The sequence below is a fragment of the Podospora anserina genome, chromosome 5, assembly GCF_000226545.1.
Source record: "Podospora anserina S mat+ genomic DNA chromosome 5, supercontig 7".
NCBI lineage: Eukaryota > Fungi > Ascomycota > Sordariomycetes > Sordariales > Podosporaceae > Podospora > Podospora anserina.
In genome coordinates, this window is record NW_001914840.1 from 120,533 (window position 1) to 136,492 (window position 15,960).

Genomic DNA, 15,960 nt, shown 5'->3' on the forward strand with positions numbered 1-15,960 from the left:
GGCGTGTTTAATTTTATATCAAGCTCAAAACATCATTAGCTTAAGGTACGATGAGTGAGGTTGAGACATTGGCCTCTCAATCTACTCTCCTTTTTTTCTTGGCTTAACCATGGTTAATTTCTGACTACTTGCTGTTTTTTTGACAAGAATGACAGAATTATATCTATCCAAAACGCAATATCTGTTTACGCAATCTACAAAAAAAAATCCGACTGCAGAGATGATACCCTTAAGCAACAGAGAGGTGAAGTTGAGGTCTAAAATCCCGTGATATGCAGTGTCACGTTATTTGCCAGGTCATCCCTGGGCGAATCAGAAAAGGGGATTGAGAGCAAAAATAGGGGACCGACCGACCATCATTGAACTTGTTTGGGATGGGATGGAGGGAGGGAGGATGATGTGCTGCTATGTATCCGGGTGTTTGAGGATCATTCTGTTTTTCCAGGAAAAAGGCACCAAGACAAAAAAGAGGCAGCCCGGATGTGTGTATGTTGTTTCGAAACGAGACGGGTTGTGAGAGAGAGCGGGCGGGCGGGAGGGAGGGGGGAGTTGTGGTGATCTTTTGCTTTTTGGGTGTTTGTGAAACGGGGTTGTTTTCAGGGGTTGGAACGAGCGGGAGGGGGAAAGACGTGGGAGGCTGAGAAAATTTCATGGCGATTGACTGGCATGTGGTTGAGGGGCTGGATGGGTGGACTAGATACCGAGAGCTTTTGAACTGAGTCAACTGGTAAAGCATCTTGGTTGTTCCAACAAATAAACGCGAGAAAGCAGTCAAAGATTCGAACCGTTTTGATGTCCGTTTCGAGGTGGTTGACGCAGCGGAGGATGAGTAGCTGTTTACCGAGCCAGAGATGGAGCAATGGAAGCGCACTCCATTGGCATCGGCAACTTCACCACTGTTTACACACCAGCCAGTGATGAGCTATTCGAAAGGCCCGAAATCTTCACAAAGCAATAATTCCAACATTGAGACGATACAGTATTCGCCAGTATTGAGGTTCTGCTCTCTTCAAATATTCGCTGCATCCTCTTTTCGGTTGTGCCAATCCCACTGCCGACGCTACCCGCCCGCCCAAAACTCGACGTCATTCCCGCGGCCATAGCTCCCCATCTCAACCGCTAGAAACTTTCACCTTCTCATCACCACTACCACCACCATCACCACCGGCCAAGCCCAAACCATCATCACAACCACAACAATGGCCCCCCGTCTCACCCCCCTCCGCCTCCTCCCCCGGCTGGCCCAAAGAGCCTTCTACTCCACAGAAGCGCCCGGCCCCCTCCTCAGAATAACCGACATCCCGGCCCCCTCGACCGGCCACATCCGCATCCTCGAGCTCAACCGCCCCTCCGCCCGCAACGCCATCTCCCGCGCCCTCCTCGACTCCCTCCGCTCCGAGATCGAGGACGTCCACGAGCAATATGACCCCGCGACCGGCGAGGAACTCCCAACCCCTCAATGGAAAAAGAGATTCGGGGGTGTGGCGGGGGAGGACGAGAAAGGTCCCACGCGGGCGTTGGTGATTGCCAGTGCGGTTGATGCTAGTTTTTGCGCGGGCGCGGATCTAAAGGAGAGGAGGGGGTTTACGCAGGAGGAGTAAGTATTGCGATATGAGGGAGGGGATGGGAGGGGGGGCTAATATGGAAATAGGACTGCCGCTTTTTTGTCGAATCTCAGGAGTACCCTGACTTCGCTGTCGAATCTGCCTATTCCTACTATTTCGGCCATCTCGTCGCTGGCGCTTGGGGGAGGGTTGGAGTTGGCTTTGTCGACGCACTTCAGGGTCATGACGTCGAATGCTGTGGTTGGGTTGCCTGAGACGAGGTTGGGGATTATTCCTGGTGCTGGGGGGACTTACCGTCTTCCTGCTCTGATCGGTATCAACAGGGCGAGGGATTTAATCCTTACTGGGAGGAGGGTTTCCGCTCCGGAGGCGTATTTCCTTGGGCTGGCGGATAGGTTGGTCGAGGTGCAGCCCGAGAAGGAGTGGGAGGGTTTGCATGAGAAGGAGAGGGATGGGAAGGTGCTGGACTTGGCGAGAAGGACTGCGTTGAGTGAGGCGGTGAGGTTGGCGACGGAGATTAGCGAGGGGGGGCCGATTGCGATCAGGGCGGGGTTGAAGGCGGTTGGGGAGCCGATGGAGGCGGTGGAGAATGATATGTATTTGAGGGTGGTGAATACTGAGGATAAGTATGAGGCGTTGAGGGCGTTTGGGGAGAAGAGGAAGCCTGTGTTTAAGGGGAGGTAAGTGTACTAGCTGATGAGTATATAATTTTGGCCGGCAAAGGAAGTAGAGGTTGAGGATGGGATAAAACCGTCATTACAAGGCCGGCATGTGGTCTGGCCGGAACATCCTGTGATGTTGTGGCGATTGGGTTTGACTTTTGGAACGGCCTCGTCCGGCTGTGGCATGACTAGCTATTTTCTCCACGATCGACCGTCATCGGTTGACTGGGTGTCTCAAAATCTATCTTGGATACTGAAGCTGCAATTGTTTGTTTCTGTTCCTCGACCACAGTGTTCCAATATATGTAATATTAGAGATCTAGACCCTTGAAATGGCCTCAAGCCCAATTGTCCAATCGCAGCCTCCCCCAGCCCAACACAAGCACATGCCATCAGAATTTCTCTTTATCTCTAGCCTGCAGCCAAACGGCAAGAGTGACACGGCAGATCGGGGTTGAAACTGCTCCCAAGCTCCCCCACCAAAACGTCATCTGGGAGCTCTTCCGTGGACCACCAACGAAAGTATGACATCATCACCCGCTTCCAACGCCTGCCTTTATAACAACCACCACCATCACACAGACATGTGTTCATCCTATTCTTTTTTTATTCAGTACTGCAAACACACAGACAAACCTCCATTTCTGTCAATATACTCGGCCGAAAACTATCGCAACGACTACAAACACCTAAACAAAAGTCAAAATGTCCTTCCTCACCGAAGCCACAACCCGTCGCCTGGCCACCCTCTCCACCCAGGCCATCCGCTCCACAACCGTCACCACTACCGCGCCCAGAGCCGCTTTTTCGAGCAGCGTTACGCTGCAGAAGACGGTTGCTGACACGACGAAGGACACGCTCAAGACGGTGGACAGGACCATGAGCGATAAGTTGGTTGATGCCATTGATATTGGGTGTACGTCTCCCACCCATTTTTCCTCCCCCGTTCCCAACTGACATGTGGTTGCCCTACCCTAGCAACCGTCGCCTCCAAAGTAAAGGAAGTAGCCGAAGACGTCACCGGCCAAAAGAACACCGGCGCTGCTGCCGATCTCAAGGGGCAAGCCGCCGGTATGGCCAAGAATGTGAGCGGTCAAGCCCAGGGCAAGGCTAATGAGCTGGCGGGCAAAGCTCAGAAGATGGGGGGTCAGGCGCAGGGAAAGGCGCAGGAGTTGAGCGGACAGGCGCAGGGCAAGGCGAGCGAGGTTGCGGGCAAGGCCAAGGGGGCGGCTTATGAGGCTGAGGGGAAGGCTAAGGGGGCTGCGGGCGAGTTGTAATGAAGAAGTGGTGATACCCGGTTGAGAAGGGAAGATGGGGGCGGGTGTGTATGATGAGTAACGAGTTTTTTTCTTTTAAAAGTTCTGAGCAAGGGCATGCATCAAATGGAAAGTGGGTTCATTCTTCACTTCGGTCAAACATATCGTGATAGCTCCTCACGGCACCAGCCGTGTCACTTCAGGCACATATCAAGAACGGCAACATCGACGCAAAGCAAGTAAATGTACCAGCATCTTAAACCCCTTAGTCAGGTAGAGCAGACAACAACCCAGGCAAAAGCCCAGATCATCATCATGCCCAACCAAGGCAGAACACTCTGAACGAATGCGTTGTAATAGATGCCAGCGGACCAAAAAACCTCGAGACCCCGAACCTTACTGCCCCTCGCCATCGTGTGGGAAGGATCTAGTAGGCCAGGCAAATCCGTCTTTAGCTTCTCGGCCAACAGTTGCTCTACCGCTCGGAATACAGAGCTGGATCAAGGATGGGTCTCGCCTTGTGCTCCACCAAGCCGTGCGGAATTTGGGTAGGGGTGGTAACAGACAATAGAAACAGGGGAGGAGAAACACAAAGGGAGAGAAGAAGGAACAATAAAAAAAATAAAAAAAGAGGGCAAACATTTCATTGTCTTGATGATCAAAATCGATGTTGCCTCGCTGATTGGGTATCCTACATTCTTCTTCTTCCCTCTCTCTCAGTACAATAAAATCGTTTCAAAAGTCCGTTATCAATATTTGGTTCCCTGGGCAAACGACACCCGACGCCGGCGTTCGCCCCGTCTCACTCCCTCCTCGAGAGACTGCTTCGCAGATCGCTTCGCTGACAGCAGAAACAAGGGGGACTCGTTGTCTGATTCTTCCGCGCATTGGGCCCTACACACACTTGTTAAATCAAACCATTGTGAACAGAGACAAAAAACATACCACTCCTTCGCCCCCATCCTCCTCATCGAAAAAGGCTTCTAACCCTCCTCGAAAAAGACCCTCTTCGTCGACCGCTCCCTCTCATCCTCCATCTGCTCCAGCTCCCTGTCAATCTCCATAATGTCCATCATCTCCTCCTCAATGTTCCTGTTGATCGCCTCTTGCTCGTCATCGGGCTGATCAGCCGCAAAGTTCAGATCGTTAATAAACCGGAGCCCAATCGCCTGGCTCGCACCCTGAGGAGGAACAGCCGGGGCTTCAACCGACGGGAACAAGCTATCGCCCCCTCTTGGTTGATCCTGGGAAAATAGCCCACCGGCTGCTGCGGGTCGACGGACAGACCGGAGCAAGGCCGCATTGTCAGCTGCTGGTCGGTGGGCTATGCTGAGGTTGAAAGCGACGCTGTTGGGCTTCTCAGGCCTGGGATAGGCGAGAATGGCCTTGGCTGGCTCGAGATCTGTGCGGCCGCTAACCTTCTTACGAGCTCCTAGAAGACGGCTGGCGAAAGAGGGAGCATCCTCGCTTTCGTGAACAAACACTACGCGGCTCTCGCCTTGAATGAGCACCTCAACCGGGAGACTAGCCTCGACCGGGGGGGTGCCGTTTTCGGACGCGGAAGAGTTGTTGGCAGTGACAGGCTTGGGGATGGCAGCGGCTCCTGTGCAGCGCTCTCCGAGGAGACCAGCACCAAGATCCGTCAGACGGGCCATGCGTGTGAGCTGGGTGCCACTCCAGAGGTTGCCGCCACCAGCAGCTTTTCGCAGCTGCGAGTCCCAGAATTTGGCAACGTTTGGAACAACCGAGACAAGTGGGTCAGAGCCTCCAAGCCAGAGAAGCGCCGTTTCATCGCCTGTTGCTGTTCCCTTGGCGGGTGACAAGTGAGTGACGGTGATGCCTCCCCGTACACAAACGAGCTTCTCGGGGCCTCCATTGGCGGACGCAAGAGCTTCACGTCGTGTGTGAGGCGTCATGGGAACAAATTCGCGAGATGACCCAGTGGCGGCTGGTGACTTTTGGGTGGCGGGGTTTTTCAAGGGGCTGGTGCCCTCCAGGTGGCCTGTCACGCTAAAGTTGGTGATGGCAGAACCGCGAAGGCCGGCGCTGGCTTTGCTGAACAGACCACCCGAACTAGCACTGGTGGCCGTTGGGCTCGCGTCCTCAATATCCCAGATGCCCCATTGCCCATCTGCAAGCAAGGTCAAAACAGCGCGTCCGTGAGCGATCCACTCGGCAGCTACGATTGGTTTCCGGGAAGTCGACATGGTTGCGCTGCGGGTGAAGGGGGGATAGAGCGAGAGCAGCCACGAGCCCTGGATCGGGAAGGGACCTTCAGAGGCATCCTCGAGTGGAAGCGCCGGTGTCGAATAGTCGTAGATACGCACGGCATGTGTCGAGGCGACGGTCAACAGCTGGGTGAGCTGGGTAGGATTAAAAGAGATGCTGGAAAGTGGTGATGGGAGGTATTCTGTTTGGAACGACTCCAGCCGACTGACGACACCAGGCTTGGCATCCAGGGGCACGTTCCAGAAGCGAAGAGTGCCACTTGCTTCTCGGGAGTGGGCTGCGACGATAACGCGAGGAGATTGTCTTGTCTGTGACTGTGTTGTCGTGGACTCCACCGATCTGCTTCTCGATGCAGCCGTCGACTTGGCCAATGTCATGGCGACTCCTTCACATGGCCGGCTCTGGCCCCCCAACAGCGTCAATGTCTCTCCCCACACGCCCTTTCCTGCATTCTCTGCCAGCAGGCTTTCCCGTAGCTCAGGTCGCGCCTTGCTCTCGTTGGATGGTGGCGTCAGAGGCAAAGTAATCAGGTAGACCTCGCTCGTGGCGCAAGTCACAGCGAAGATGATCTTTTGTTTGAGAATGTCGGCACCATTCCAGGCTGCCTCGGCGGACGTGGTGTTTGGCATTGGTAGAACAGCAATTTTGAGGACTGCGGTGCCAAAGGCGAGATCCAATGTCTGTATGATTTCGGCGAGGGGGGAGGTCGCCGTCGAGGTCGGGCTGTCTTCGAACTCGGGCTTGTCGACAAAAGGAGGGGGAACATCTTCTTCGTCGGAATCGATAATCATGATGGCATTGGAGGTAGAACCGTTACTCTTCTCTTTTGATTTGTTCTCTGTCTGGGGTTTGAGCCTTCGACCGCCGCGCCAAACGACGGTGACGCCATTTTCGTGGCCGTAGAGCAGGATTGTGGCTCCCTGAGGTGACTGGACTGGGTATGTCTTGACATGGTGTATTCTGCGACCTAGTGTATATCTGAGTGCCAGTAGTTAGCATGTAGATCAAGAGAAACATGGTGTGAGCTAGCAAGATGGGGAGTCGCACGTGTATTGGGTGTTCTGCGGCGTGCGCCGAGTTCTGGGAGTTGATTGCATGTCGTCAAGCGACGAGAGTGGAAACGGGAGGTCGGGAGTCGATGACGGGTCGTGATTTTAGATAGAATCTTGGATGGGTATGCCTAGCTTGGTGAGATTCGGAGACTGATCGATCCTCTCGTCGTGGACCGTAGTTGGGTTGTTTGTTTGTGTTTTGCTGAACTGCGATGTTGAAGCTCTGGGATAAATTTCGCCGCGCTCCAATGGCTGCCGACGCGAAGGAGCTTGGACCAGCTCACGGCGCTGAGACCCCATGTAAAGCTCAGACCCCACTTTCAACCACACCCTCTTCGCCCAAAGCCTCTCAACTAACTTTGAAGGCCTCAACTCACTAACACTCAGCCCGCCATGTATCAAATTCTACGCAGCTTAGCTCAAAGTCAACAGAATGATGGCCGTCTCCCCACGACCTAATCTTGAAGTGTGACAAACTTACCGTGGTAGGCAAATTATAAAGAACCCAATCTTAAAAATGAAAACTTCTTCACGCTTCCGATCACCACCTTGAACTCTCTGCAACAGCCTTGCAACGACGACAAGCATATTCACCATGCCTACCTTCGAGGGCCTCCCCGACAAAGTCCATCAGGCAATCTTGTACACCATCGACTGCCCAAAATGCCTCAACAACCTGATATCGGCCTCACCAAGTTCTCTACGTGTTCTTCAACTCCACCGCCGCGCGACACTTTGGCGCCTTGCCCAGAGGGCTATACCCGTTCCTATTCATGCGAAGGTGCAGAAGATCCGCCATCTGGATGTCGACATCCGGTTGATTGAGAAGCTGCTCAAGATCTTTCGACGGTCTCTTGTTGAAAGCACGCGCCAACTTCGAATCGTAAAGCATCGCCCATCTAACTTGGGACCATCTCTCTTAAGATACTTTGGACCGGCGGAGATCTTTCCAAGACAAGATGTCATCCGTGGTCATTATTGCAATACTGGGTGCTCCAGAACCTCCTTTGATAGATCAGTGCCCTGTGTGGCGCAGATTGCGCTCGAGGTTATCCTTCCCGAACTCTGGCTTCGCCCTAGGTCCACGTCCAGGTTAGGTTGGGATCACATACGTAGCGCCGGCTCAGGTCTGGAATGGACATCCAACATGCCTCGGACCCCAGTTGAGCAGGCAATGGTCCAGACGTCGATCACTCCCAAGGTAATATCAAAGCCATGGATGCATCATATCGACTGCCCTGTTCATTTAAGTGTTGCGTCTCGCGTCGTGGACGAGGACTGGAATGGGTACGATGAGTTCTCGCTTTTCTTTGCAACTATACTTCCAAATGAACCAACGGAGACGGTTGAGCAGTAGGTCGGGGAACAATGGGGTCCATGGTTTAAATGCTTTCTTTCTCAGAACGGGAAGCATCATCGCCCAAGAGGGTTATTGGGCCAGCTTAGATTGGAGCTTTATTCTCGATGACAAGGAGTTGAGAGACTTAATTAGGCAGACCCGTCCTCTTATCTGATGGTAAATGACGGGAAACAGTTCTCATAAATGGTTTGGGAGAGAATGCCGGCGGTTGACTAGTCACATTCAAGGACCTTCTCTCAGCTTTGAGAACAACAACGAGGGTCATCATGGAAGACCACTGAAGGTATATAAGGTCCATATGTAGGTAGCTGTGAAATAAATCTTACTGTCTGCCAGATTGTACTTTACATCGACACTGAAACCGTCACCAAACCAACATGACCCTGTACACTATTCGGGATGATCCTTCCCCCGCACCGACGAATTCAGATTATAGCCTTACCGCCCGTCCCATCTCCCCTTATTGGGGTCTTGAGTTGGAAAGCATATCACCTGGCAACAGCAGCAGCGACGCCCTCTTAAAATCGACTCTGCCATCATCGCCCAGTGGGCCATCTGGCAGGCCCAAAGCCTTCTTCCGCCAGACATGGAGTAAACTCACCAGCTTTGTCCACCGCATCAGTGTTCCCAGGTCGCAAAGAGAGTGAGCCTTGAGTGCAACTCATGGAAGAGGGAGGTGATGGTGGACGGCAATAATTTGAAGACAAGACATCAGGGCAGGTCTTATTCGGGGTGGTTCGTTGGGAAAAAGGGAAAAGTTGTTTGAGGTTGTATTTTGGATGCGTCTAGGTATAGGTACATCAATGACGGAGAATGACAACTCGCATCAACCACAAACCCCTACGGCTTCCTCCCAACAAAAACAACCATATTCTTCTCCACCCTGAAAACACCCCCCTCATCCAACCTCTCCCCAACAACCCTTTTCACTGTTTCCCTCTTCCCCTCCTCCATGTCCGTCTCCCCAACACTATCCAAATACTCCAACACGGGCTCCACCCCCGGCAGTCTAAACTCCCCAGGAAACCTCTCCCTCTCCACCCCCTCAAACCCTGCCCCCTCGATCTGCTCGAGTGCATTCTCAGCAGTTATCTTCGCCAACCCAGCAATGGTACTCCCCCTCCCTACCATCCCCCCAATCTCAAAAAGTTCCTTGAGATGATCAAGTCCGTTCAACGCCACGACTAGCCGTCCCCCATTTTTGAGGACACGTTTGAATTCTCGGAGAGCAGCGATCGGGCTGTCGACGTGGTAGAGCATGTGGTTTGCTACGACGGTGTCGAATTCAGAGTCGGGAAAGGGGAGGGAAGTGGCGTCGCATTGCTGGACTTTGACGTTGGGAAGGATGGATTTAAGGGCGGCGATGTCAGGGTTGGAGTTGAGGGTTGCTACCATGGCGGGGGAGAAGTCGGTTAGTGTGAGGGAGGTGACTGAGGAGAGTTGGGAGGGGGAGGAGATGGCGGGGGGGGACCAGAGGGCGCCTGTGCCGGCGCCGACTTCAAGGATGGAGCCGCTTTTGGGGATGAAGGTTTGGGCGAATTGGAACCAGGATTGGGGGTGCGTGTTGTAGTTGTGGATTGAGAGGCGGGCGGCGAGGCGGGAGGAGGTGGTGGTGTATTGGGATTTGGCGTGGGTGTGGGCTGTGAGGGTTGGGATGGTGGTGGTTGTGGTGGTCATTTTGGTGGTGGTGATGGTGGCGATGATATTGAGAGTGGTGATGGAGAGGTGTTGGGGGGGAAACTGCTTCACAGCTGATTCTCGTTTCTGAGTCAAGGGCCGAGGTGATCGGATCAGTGATGAGGTTGAGATTCTGCTGGCCAAGTCAAGGTGTTGTACGTGTGTTGTCGTCACAGTGAACATCACGAGAGAAAATCTGGTATATCAATGGAGTCCATGGTCAACACCTCTGCGGCCAGCCATCAAGGTGCATACCTGCCAGGTGGTATCACGACGGGTACCTGCGAGGTACTTCTAGGAGGGGTGGACTGCAGATCGGACCCCCCTGTTCGGAGGGTGGGAAGCCAAGCCAGCCCCTCGCTGGTGAGCAAGTTACAGGTTGCATGAGCAAGTTACCGCTGTTCGGGTACGTCGTGTTTCCTTGCAGTCTGCATCGACCTTTACCGAATATCACTGACGGAGTGCTGGGTCCCGAGAATGTTCAGTGGGGGTTCTAGGCATTGGTCATAGGCTTCATCGTGGTACTTGACAGATACCGGAACGGAATTAGGTTGGATAACAGTCGCGATGTGAAGGTGTAGGTATAGAGAGCAGGATGTATTGTGTCGAGAAAGTTCTAGCCATCTTGAAGCAGAAGTTGAGAACTAGAACTGATTCAACGACGCATCAATCTTGTCATAGCGGCGGAACCGCCACAGGAACGCCACCGCAGACACCCCCATAGCTCCCGCCAGACACGAGTACACAATCACCATGTTCGGATCCTTAGACGCCGGGCTGATAGCCATCCCCAAAAGACTGGCCACTCCAGCAGTGAGCTGCGTCAAGGCTTGGACAACAGTCTTCATCTCCCTTGGGGCCTTGCTGTAGGCGTACTCAAATGCAGTGACAAAGCCCAAGATCTCCGCAATGGCAAGCAGGATGTAGACCGGCAGCTGCACCCACACACTGACATTGTTGGGCTGCCGACCTCCTTCGGACTCGGGGCAGTTATAGGGATGGTCATAGCAGGGCCCGGTAGAATAGATCAACTTCTGAACTCCAGCAGCGTAAGCCATGGAAGCTCCACAGAAGATGAACGACGTCGTGATGCGAGCAATGGGGCCGAATGGAATCTTGCGGCGAGCGAGAAACTCGTAGAGGCCTTGCATGATTGGCCCAAAGATGATGCAAGCCACACCAGAGAAGGCTTGGATCATGTCGTTGGGGACACCGGAGAGAAGCATCTGGCCGGCTTGGGAGACGAGGTTGTTGTACATTTGGGCGATGCAGAGGTAGAAGATGACGAGGAAGAAGCTGCCTTCGTGTTAACATTTGGATCATGAGATCAGAGGGTCAAACATACATCACCCTGCAGGCAATCATGCCGCGGCGCATTTCTTCCACAAAGCTATCTGTCCATGGAACCTCTTTGCCGTGGTGGGTCTTTTGATAGGATGGTTTTGTGTGCTCCAGCTTGAATCCGTTCTTTGAAGCACAGACAAGGACTCTTACAGCCTTGGGCAAGACATTGCCTTGTGGTTTGACCTTGACTATCTTTGTTGTCAGCTTATGTCGGTTGTTTCAGGTCAGAGATGAACATACCGAGCTTCTTGGACCACAAAAGAAACAAAGCTATCGATATGCAAAGTGTAACAGTAGCCAGAAGGTACGCTGACCAAAACTCATGGTGCCACTCGATAAAGGTGACTGGTATGGAACTCAAGGAGGCAATGTTGGTGAACCTGGGAGAGTCAGATGAAGTGGCAAGGGCAACTGAAGAGTGGCAGAACTAACCAGTAATAAGCGTTGTAGATGAATTGCAGAGTCCGCGGCCCATCCACGACCACCAAGTTGGCGTTCTTCTGACGGATCACCTGAGGCTTGGCCTGCATGTACTGATCACCCAGGAAGGGGACATAGGTTGCTTTGACGGAGCCAGCTCCCAGCCCAGTCAAGATCAGTGCTGCAGCCAACCCTCCAACACCTGCTCCTTGTTCCAGAGCCGAAGGAATCGAAGTGCTAATGAGGACTACACAGCCTGCAAGATAGCATCTGGGTTCAGGTCAGCAAAGGTGGTTTTTTGTGGCGTCCAATCAAAGAAGCGTCAACATACACTAGACCCAAAAGTAGAGTTTTGTATCTACCTAGCCATATGTCGGATATCAACGCAAAGAGCATTGGTGTCAGGAATGAGAACAGAAAAAAAGCATTGGAGATGTTGACGGCTGTTGCTTGACCCAGTCCAAGAGCTCCCGGGACCGGTTCTTTGCCTTGAGGGTATTGCATGTAGTTTTCTGGGCCTTTGTCAGCTTTGTGTGGTGCGTCTGTGAGACTTTAAAGACTTACGCCATGGTGCAATGAGACCAAAGTATGTAAAGCGTTCACCGGCTCCAGCAACAATGACAGCCCAGGCGGCAAACGGGATCTTGTCGGTGATTTTGGGCAGTGTTGCTATCTCGTCTTCAGTGGCATCTCGAGGGAAAATGCTGTCATCCTGCGTTGTGTCCGACTTTGATGTCTCAATGGGATCTTCTGTTGGTGGCTGTTTCTCCAAGTCATCGGCCTGGAATACTGGCTTTCCAGTCTCCTGAACAGCAATTGGGGGTTGTTTTCTGCCAAGAGTCAGTCAGTGCGTTTCGGTGAGATGAATAGGGACAACACATACTCCGAATCCATATTGAGGTGTGGTTGGTATCAGGTAAGGTATTGATGTTGCTTGCTACACACTGAGATATCAGACAGAAGCTCCCCTCACCACTGCCAACATTACAGAGGGCGAACCCACAAAGGGCGGTCGGTGTACGTAGGTAGCCATGATGGGCCACCCACTCCAGTAACCCTCAACGTGCTAACCCTCAAGGTGTCGACTCCAAGATCGTTGAGCCAATCGAGATCCTGGTAATGCGAGATGCAGCGCGTCCCTGCAACGTGACCAGGCCTGGACTCTTGGCATCTTTGGGGGTTCCGGGGGTGCTCAGCGAAACTTGCTCAAATACTCGCTGAAGAGATGAGCAGCCGAAGACATGCAGAAGACGAAGGAAGAATCACGGCATTTCCATGTCCGTTGATGAGCAAGTTGAGAAAGTTAGACCCCTGTCGTCGCCCACCAGTTTTCAGCGAGAACAAGTGAAGTTAGAAGTGTAGGCAGACTGTGGCTAAGCACCCCTCCATCTGCCGCTCTCTCTTGGGCCCCCACAATTCAATTTCAACGTCCAACTTCAACATCGCGATTCCAACAACATCTCTGCCAAGGGAAAGCACTCTATTCACTGGCACAAGCGAGTTATCGAAAGGAATCGAACAGTCATGTAAACAACATTATGACATTTTTGAAATGCATATACAGAAACCACGGAACACGCCCTCCGCAAAGGCCACCATTGCCGAGCCTACCAAGAGAACGCGTCCACCTCAAGCTCCCAGACAGTCGGCCCGGTCCGCGCCTTGGCTGTCACCAACGCCCGAGTGTCGTCGCAAAGTCCCCCGGGCCCACACACGACCACTCCGACTCTGCTCCACCCCGTCCGCTCCTCCTCGGCCAACAGCGCCGCCACGTCCAGTCTGCTGCCAACTCTGACGTCCTTCTCAGCCACTCTGGACAACGGACCCTCCAGGTCCCGCACCAAGCCCTCGGCCGAAGCCTTGACGCTCCAGCAAATCTTGACGTTGGTGTGCCTCGCAATGTACGGCAGCACACCCGTGATTCCGACTCCTCCGGCGATCAGCAGGAGTCTGTCCGATTTGAGCACCCCATCTGTCGGGTTGTCTGGGTATGGACCGTCCAAGAGTGTGAGGAGGGAGTTGTGGTTGGCAAGCAGCTTGGTCAAACCTTTGGACTTGCGGACGTAGAGTGTGATGCCCGTTCCAGGAGCCCCGCCAAGTGCTTGGTCGTCTCTTTGCGGTGCGCTGGTGCTGGTGACGCCGCCTGATTTCTCGACATCAGCGGTGCTCCGCGTGTCACTGCCCGAAGCAGCTCCGGACAAGGAAGCATCCCGCTTGGACTGGAGAAGAGCCGTGGGCAGGATGGAGAACGGGTGGTTCTCCCATGGTCTCCATGGGCTCAGGGCTGGAAAGTAGGCATAGGTGTGAAGACCAGGCGCAGCTGTCCACCGGATGCCCTTGACATCAACCCGCACAATATCCTCAGACACTTCTGTGACAACCGCCCGTCTGGGGCCGTTCTTGAGAACGCGGAAGACCCGGATCATACGGTCAAAGAACCAGACAGCGCAGGCGGCATACAGCCAAAACTCGTATCCCCACCTGCGCTGGAACAAGAACTCGACGTGGTACCAGCTGCCGACAATCACAAAGACGGCCATGATGATGTGACCAACGAGGAACAACTCGTACGACCACCGTCTGAAGAAGAGCGAGCTAAAGACCAACATGGCACAGGCAAAGACTGTGGCCACAATACCCCAGGCCCAGTACTCCGTCTTGAATTCGGCTTCGTAGGATTCCATGTCGATGTACAAGACCAATTCAGCAACCGAGTGGATGATGACCTGGGCAGCGTAGATCCGGGCCACCCACCGGTGGAGGACCATAAAGGTCGAGTGAGACCAGTTGGTCGCCCAGAGGAGAATGTTGTTGCGGCCAGAAAGCAGGATGACAAGAGGCGTCAAAGCAAAAGCTAGGACACCGGTTCTGGCGGAAAAGTATCCCATTACTTCCTGCCATTCGTTCGCGAACCAAGCGTTGGGCTGAACAGACTTGTAGCCTGCTGCCGCCATGGCGATGTTCAGCGCCGCAAACATGATGACGTACAGCGACTGGCCGACTGTTGCAGCGTTTCCGAGGAGGTAGGGCAGGGGCCGTACGTGGTATGTTCCGATGAGCGAGGGATAGACCAGGTATGGCTTCAGCTTGTCTGACAGGGTGCTCATGTATGGCAGCCTGGTGAACATGGAGATGACCACTGGTGTGCCAAAGCCAACGATCAAGAGAATGAGTCTAGAGGCGTCGGTGTCAGTGGCGTGGACGGCATCGCGGCCTGCGGATTTTACCATCGCGGCCTGCGGATTTTACCTACCCATATTGAGAGTGGATCGTCTCGGCTTGCTCAAAGTATTCTCGAGTCAAGGTGTTGGCCTTGACGGTTTCGGGATCCAAGAGCACTGTTCGGGTGAGGTGATGATCATCCTCGCCATACTGGTCTGTGGGGGGCTCCTTGATTTGCGCCAGAGCTTCGGTGTATGACCACTTCGCCGCAACCGTCTTGCTGCCGGTGGCCTGCTCGGACCAAAATTTCTCCAACTTCCATCTTGGGGTCGAGGCATCGCAGGTGGTGTTCATGCAGTATGCCAGTGTCGTCAGGAAATAATCGTCCCCGGCGCGGCATTCTGGTGATGTTGGGCCTCCAGCACCGTGACTGTGAGCGCCCACCGGTCCATGGTCCATCACCGAGCACTCCAGCATGAAACCCGAGACCGAGTCGTAGCAACCGAAGCCGCAGGAGGGATCGTACATGGTGATGCCGTATCCAATAAGGGCTTGTGCTGGGACGGCGAGGGCCGCCAGCCCTGCTGCTGTGAGAAGGCCTCTCATTTTGGTACCGTTGCTGAAGGACCTTGACTCGAATCCGACATGAAAGAGAGATGCGAGCCAGCTGGAAAGGCACAAGGCCAGGGAAAAGGGCGACTTGATCAGACAAAAAGATTACGGGCCCAACACGTTCTCCCAGCATGGAAGCACAGGATTCTCGACGTTGTATTAGTATCGGCTTCCGCCCCGAGCACTCGCCAAAGCACAGGGATATGTGAACCAACCGGCTTGGGTCGCAGCCCGCGATGCCGGTTTCTGGGGAATTTAGTTGGCACCTCCTCGCTACCCATCTTGGGACTTCTGTCGAGGTCTCGAGTCAGGAAGATTCAGTCACGGCATGTTGTGGCTTGCTGCTGATGCTTGCGGGGCCCCTTGTTTATTGATATTATACGGCAAATTTGCTCAGATGCCGAAACTTGCTCACTGGTGGCGCATGTAACCCCCGAAACCTGCTCACAACTGCTCGCTTCTGACTGGCTGGGTGAGTGTTTTCTTGGCATAACCATCACTGACAGACAGGGGGGGGGTTGCAGTTCAACGATTGTCCAGATCTTTCTTTTGTGGTTACGATGAAGACGCTATCCACACTACTCAAGAGTTACCTTATCTTTGCCCATGTTTAGGTTTAGC

General features: G+C 53.6%; 6 protein-coding genes across 6 annotated transcripts; 2 read left to right on the forward strand and 4 right to left on the reverse strand.

Moving 5' to 3' along the window:
• Window positions 1-1,199: 1,199 nt before the first annotated feature.
• On the forward strand, window positions 1,200-2,249 carry PODANS_5_11920 (uncharacterized protein; the record flags this gene model as incomplete). Its single annotated transcript, XM_001904418.1, has 2 exons — window positions 1,200-1,597; window positions 1,652-2,249. 2 exons carry the CDS (start codon window positions 1,200-1,202, stop codon window positions 2,247-2,249), a joined length of 996 nt encoding a protein of 331 aa, XP_001904453.1.
• Window positions 2,250-2,932: 683 nt separating this feature from the next.
• Window positions 2,933-3,504, forward strand: PODANS_5_11930 (uncharacterized protein; the record flags this gene model as incomplete). The annotated part of the gene is made up of 2 exons (XM_001904419.1): window positions 2,933-3,143; window positions 3,206-3,504. 2 exons carry the CDS (start codon window positions 2,933-2,935, stop codon window positions 3,502-3,504), a joined length of 510 nt encoding a protein of 169 aa, XP_001904454.1.
• A 962-nt stretch (window positions 3,505-4,466) lies between these two features.
• PODANS_5_11940 (uncharacterized protein) lies at window positions 4,467-6,704 on the reverse strand (the record flags this gene model as incomplete). Its single annotated transcript, XM_001904420.1, has 1 exon — window positions 4,467-6,704. A coding segment is annotated over one exon (2,238 nt), but the record flags the coding sequence as incomplete, so codon positions are not given.
• A 2,260-nt stretch (window positions 6,705-8,964) lies between these two features.
• Window positions 8,965-9,984, reverse strand: PODANS_5_11950 (uncharacterized protein; the record flags this gene model as incomplete). The annotated part of the gene is made up of 1 exon (XM_001904421.1): window positions 8,965-9,984. The coding sequence occupies one exon, from the start codon at window positions 9,982-9,984 to the stop codon at window positions 8,965-8,967; it is 1,020 nt and encodes a 339-aa protein (XP_001904456.1).
• A 461-nt stretch (window positions 9,985-10,445) lies between these two features.
• Window positions 10,446-12,607, reverse strand: PODANS_5_11960 (uncharacterized protein; the record flags this gene model as incomplete). The annotated part of the gene is made up of 7 exons (XM_001904422.1): window positions 10,446-11,097; window positions 11,147-11,333; window positions 11,386-11,525; window positions 11,578-11,835; window positions 11,897-12,077; window positions 12,130-12,277; window positions 12,554-12,607. Coding segments are annotated over 7 exons (1,620 nt in total), but the record flags the coding sequence as incomplete, so codon positions are not given.
• A 565-nt stretch (window positions 12,608-13,172) lies between these two features.
• Window positions 13,173-15,333, reverse strand: PODANS_5_11970 (uncharacterized protein; the record flags this gene model as incomplete). The annotated part of the gene is made up of 2 exons (XM_001904423.1): window positions 13,173-14,739; window positions 14,819-15,333. The coding sequence occupies 2 exons, from the start codon at window positions 15,331-15,333 to the stop codon at window positions 13,173-13,175; spliced, it is 2,082 nt and encodes a 693-aa protein (XP_001904458.1).
• Between the last annotated feature and the right edge of the window lie 627 nt (window positions 15,334-15,960).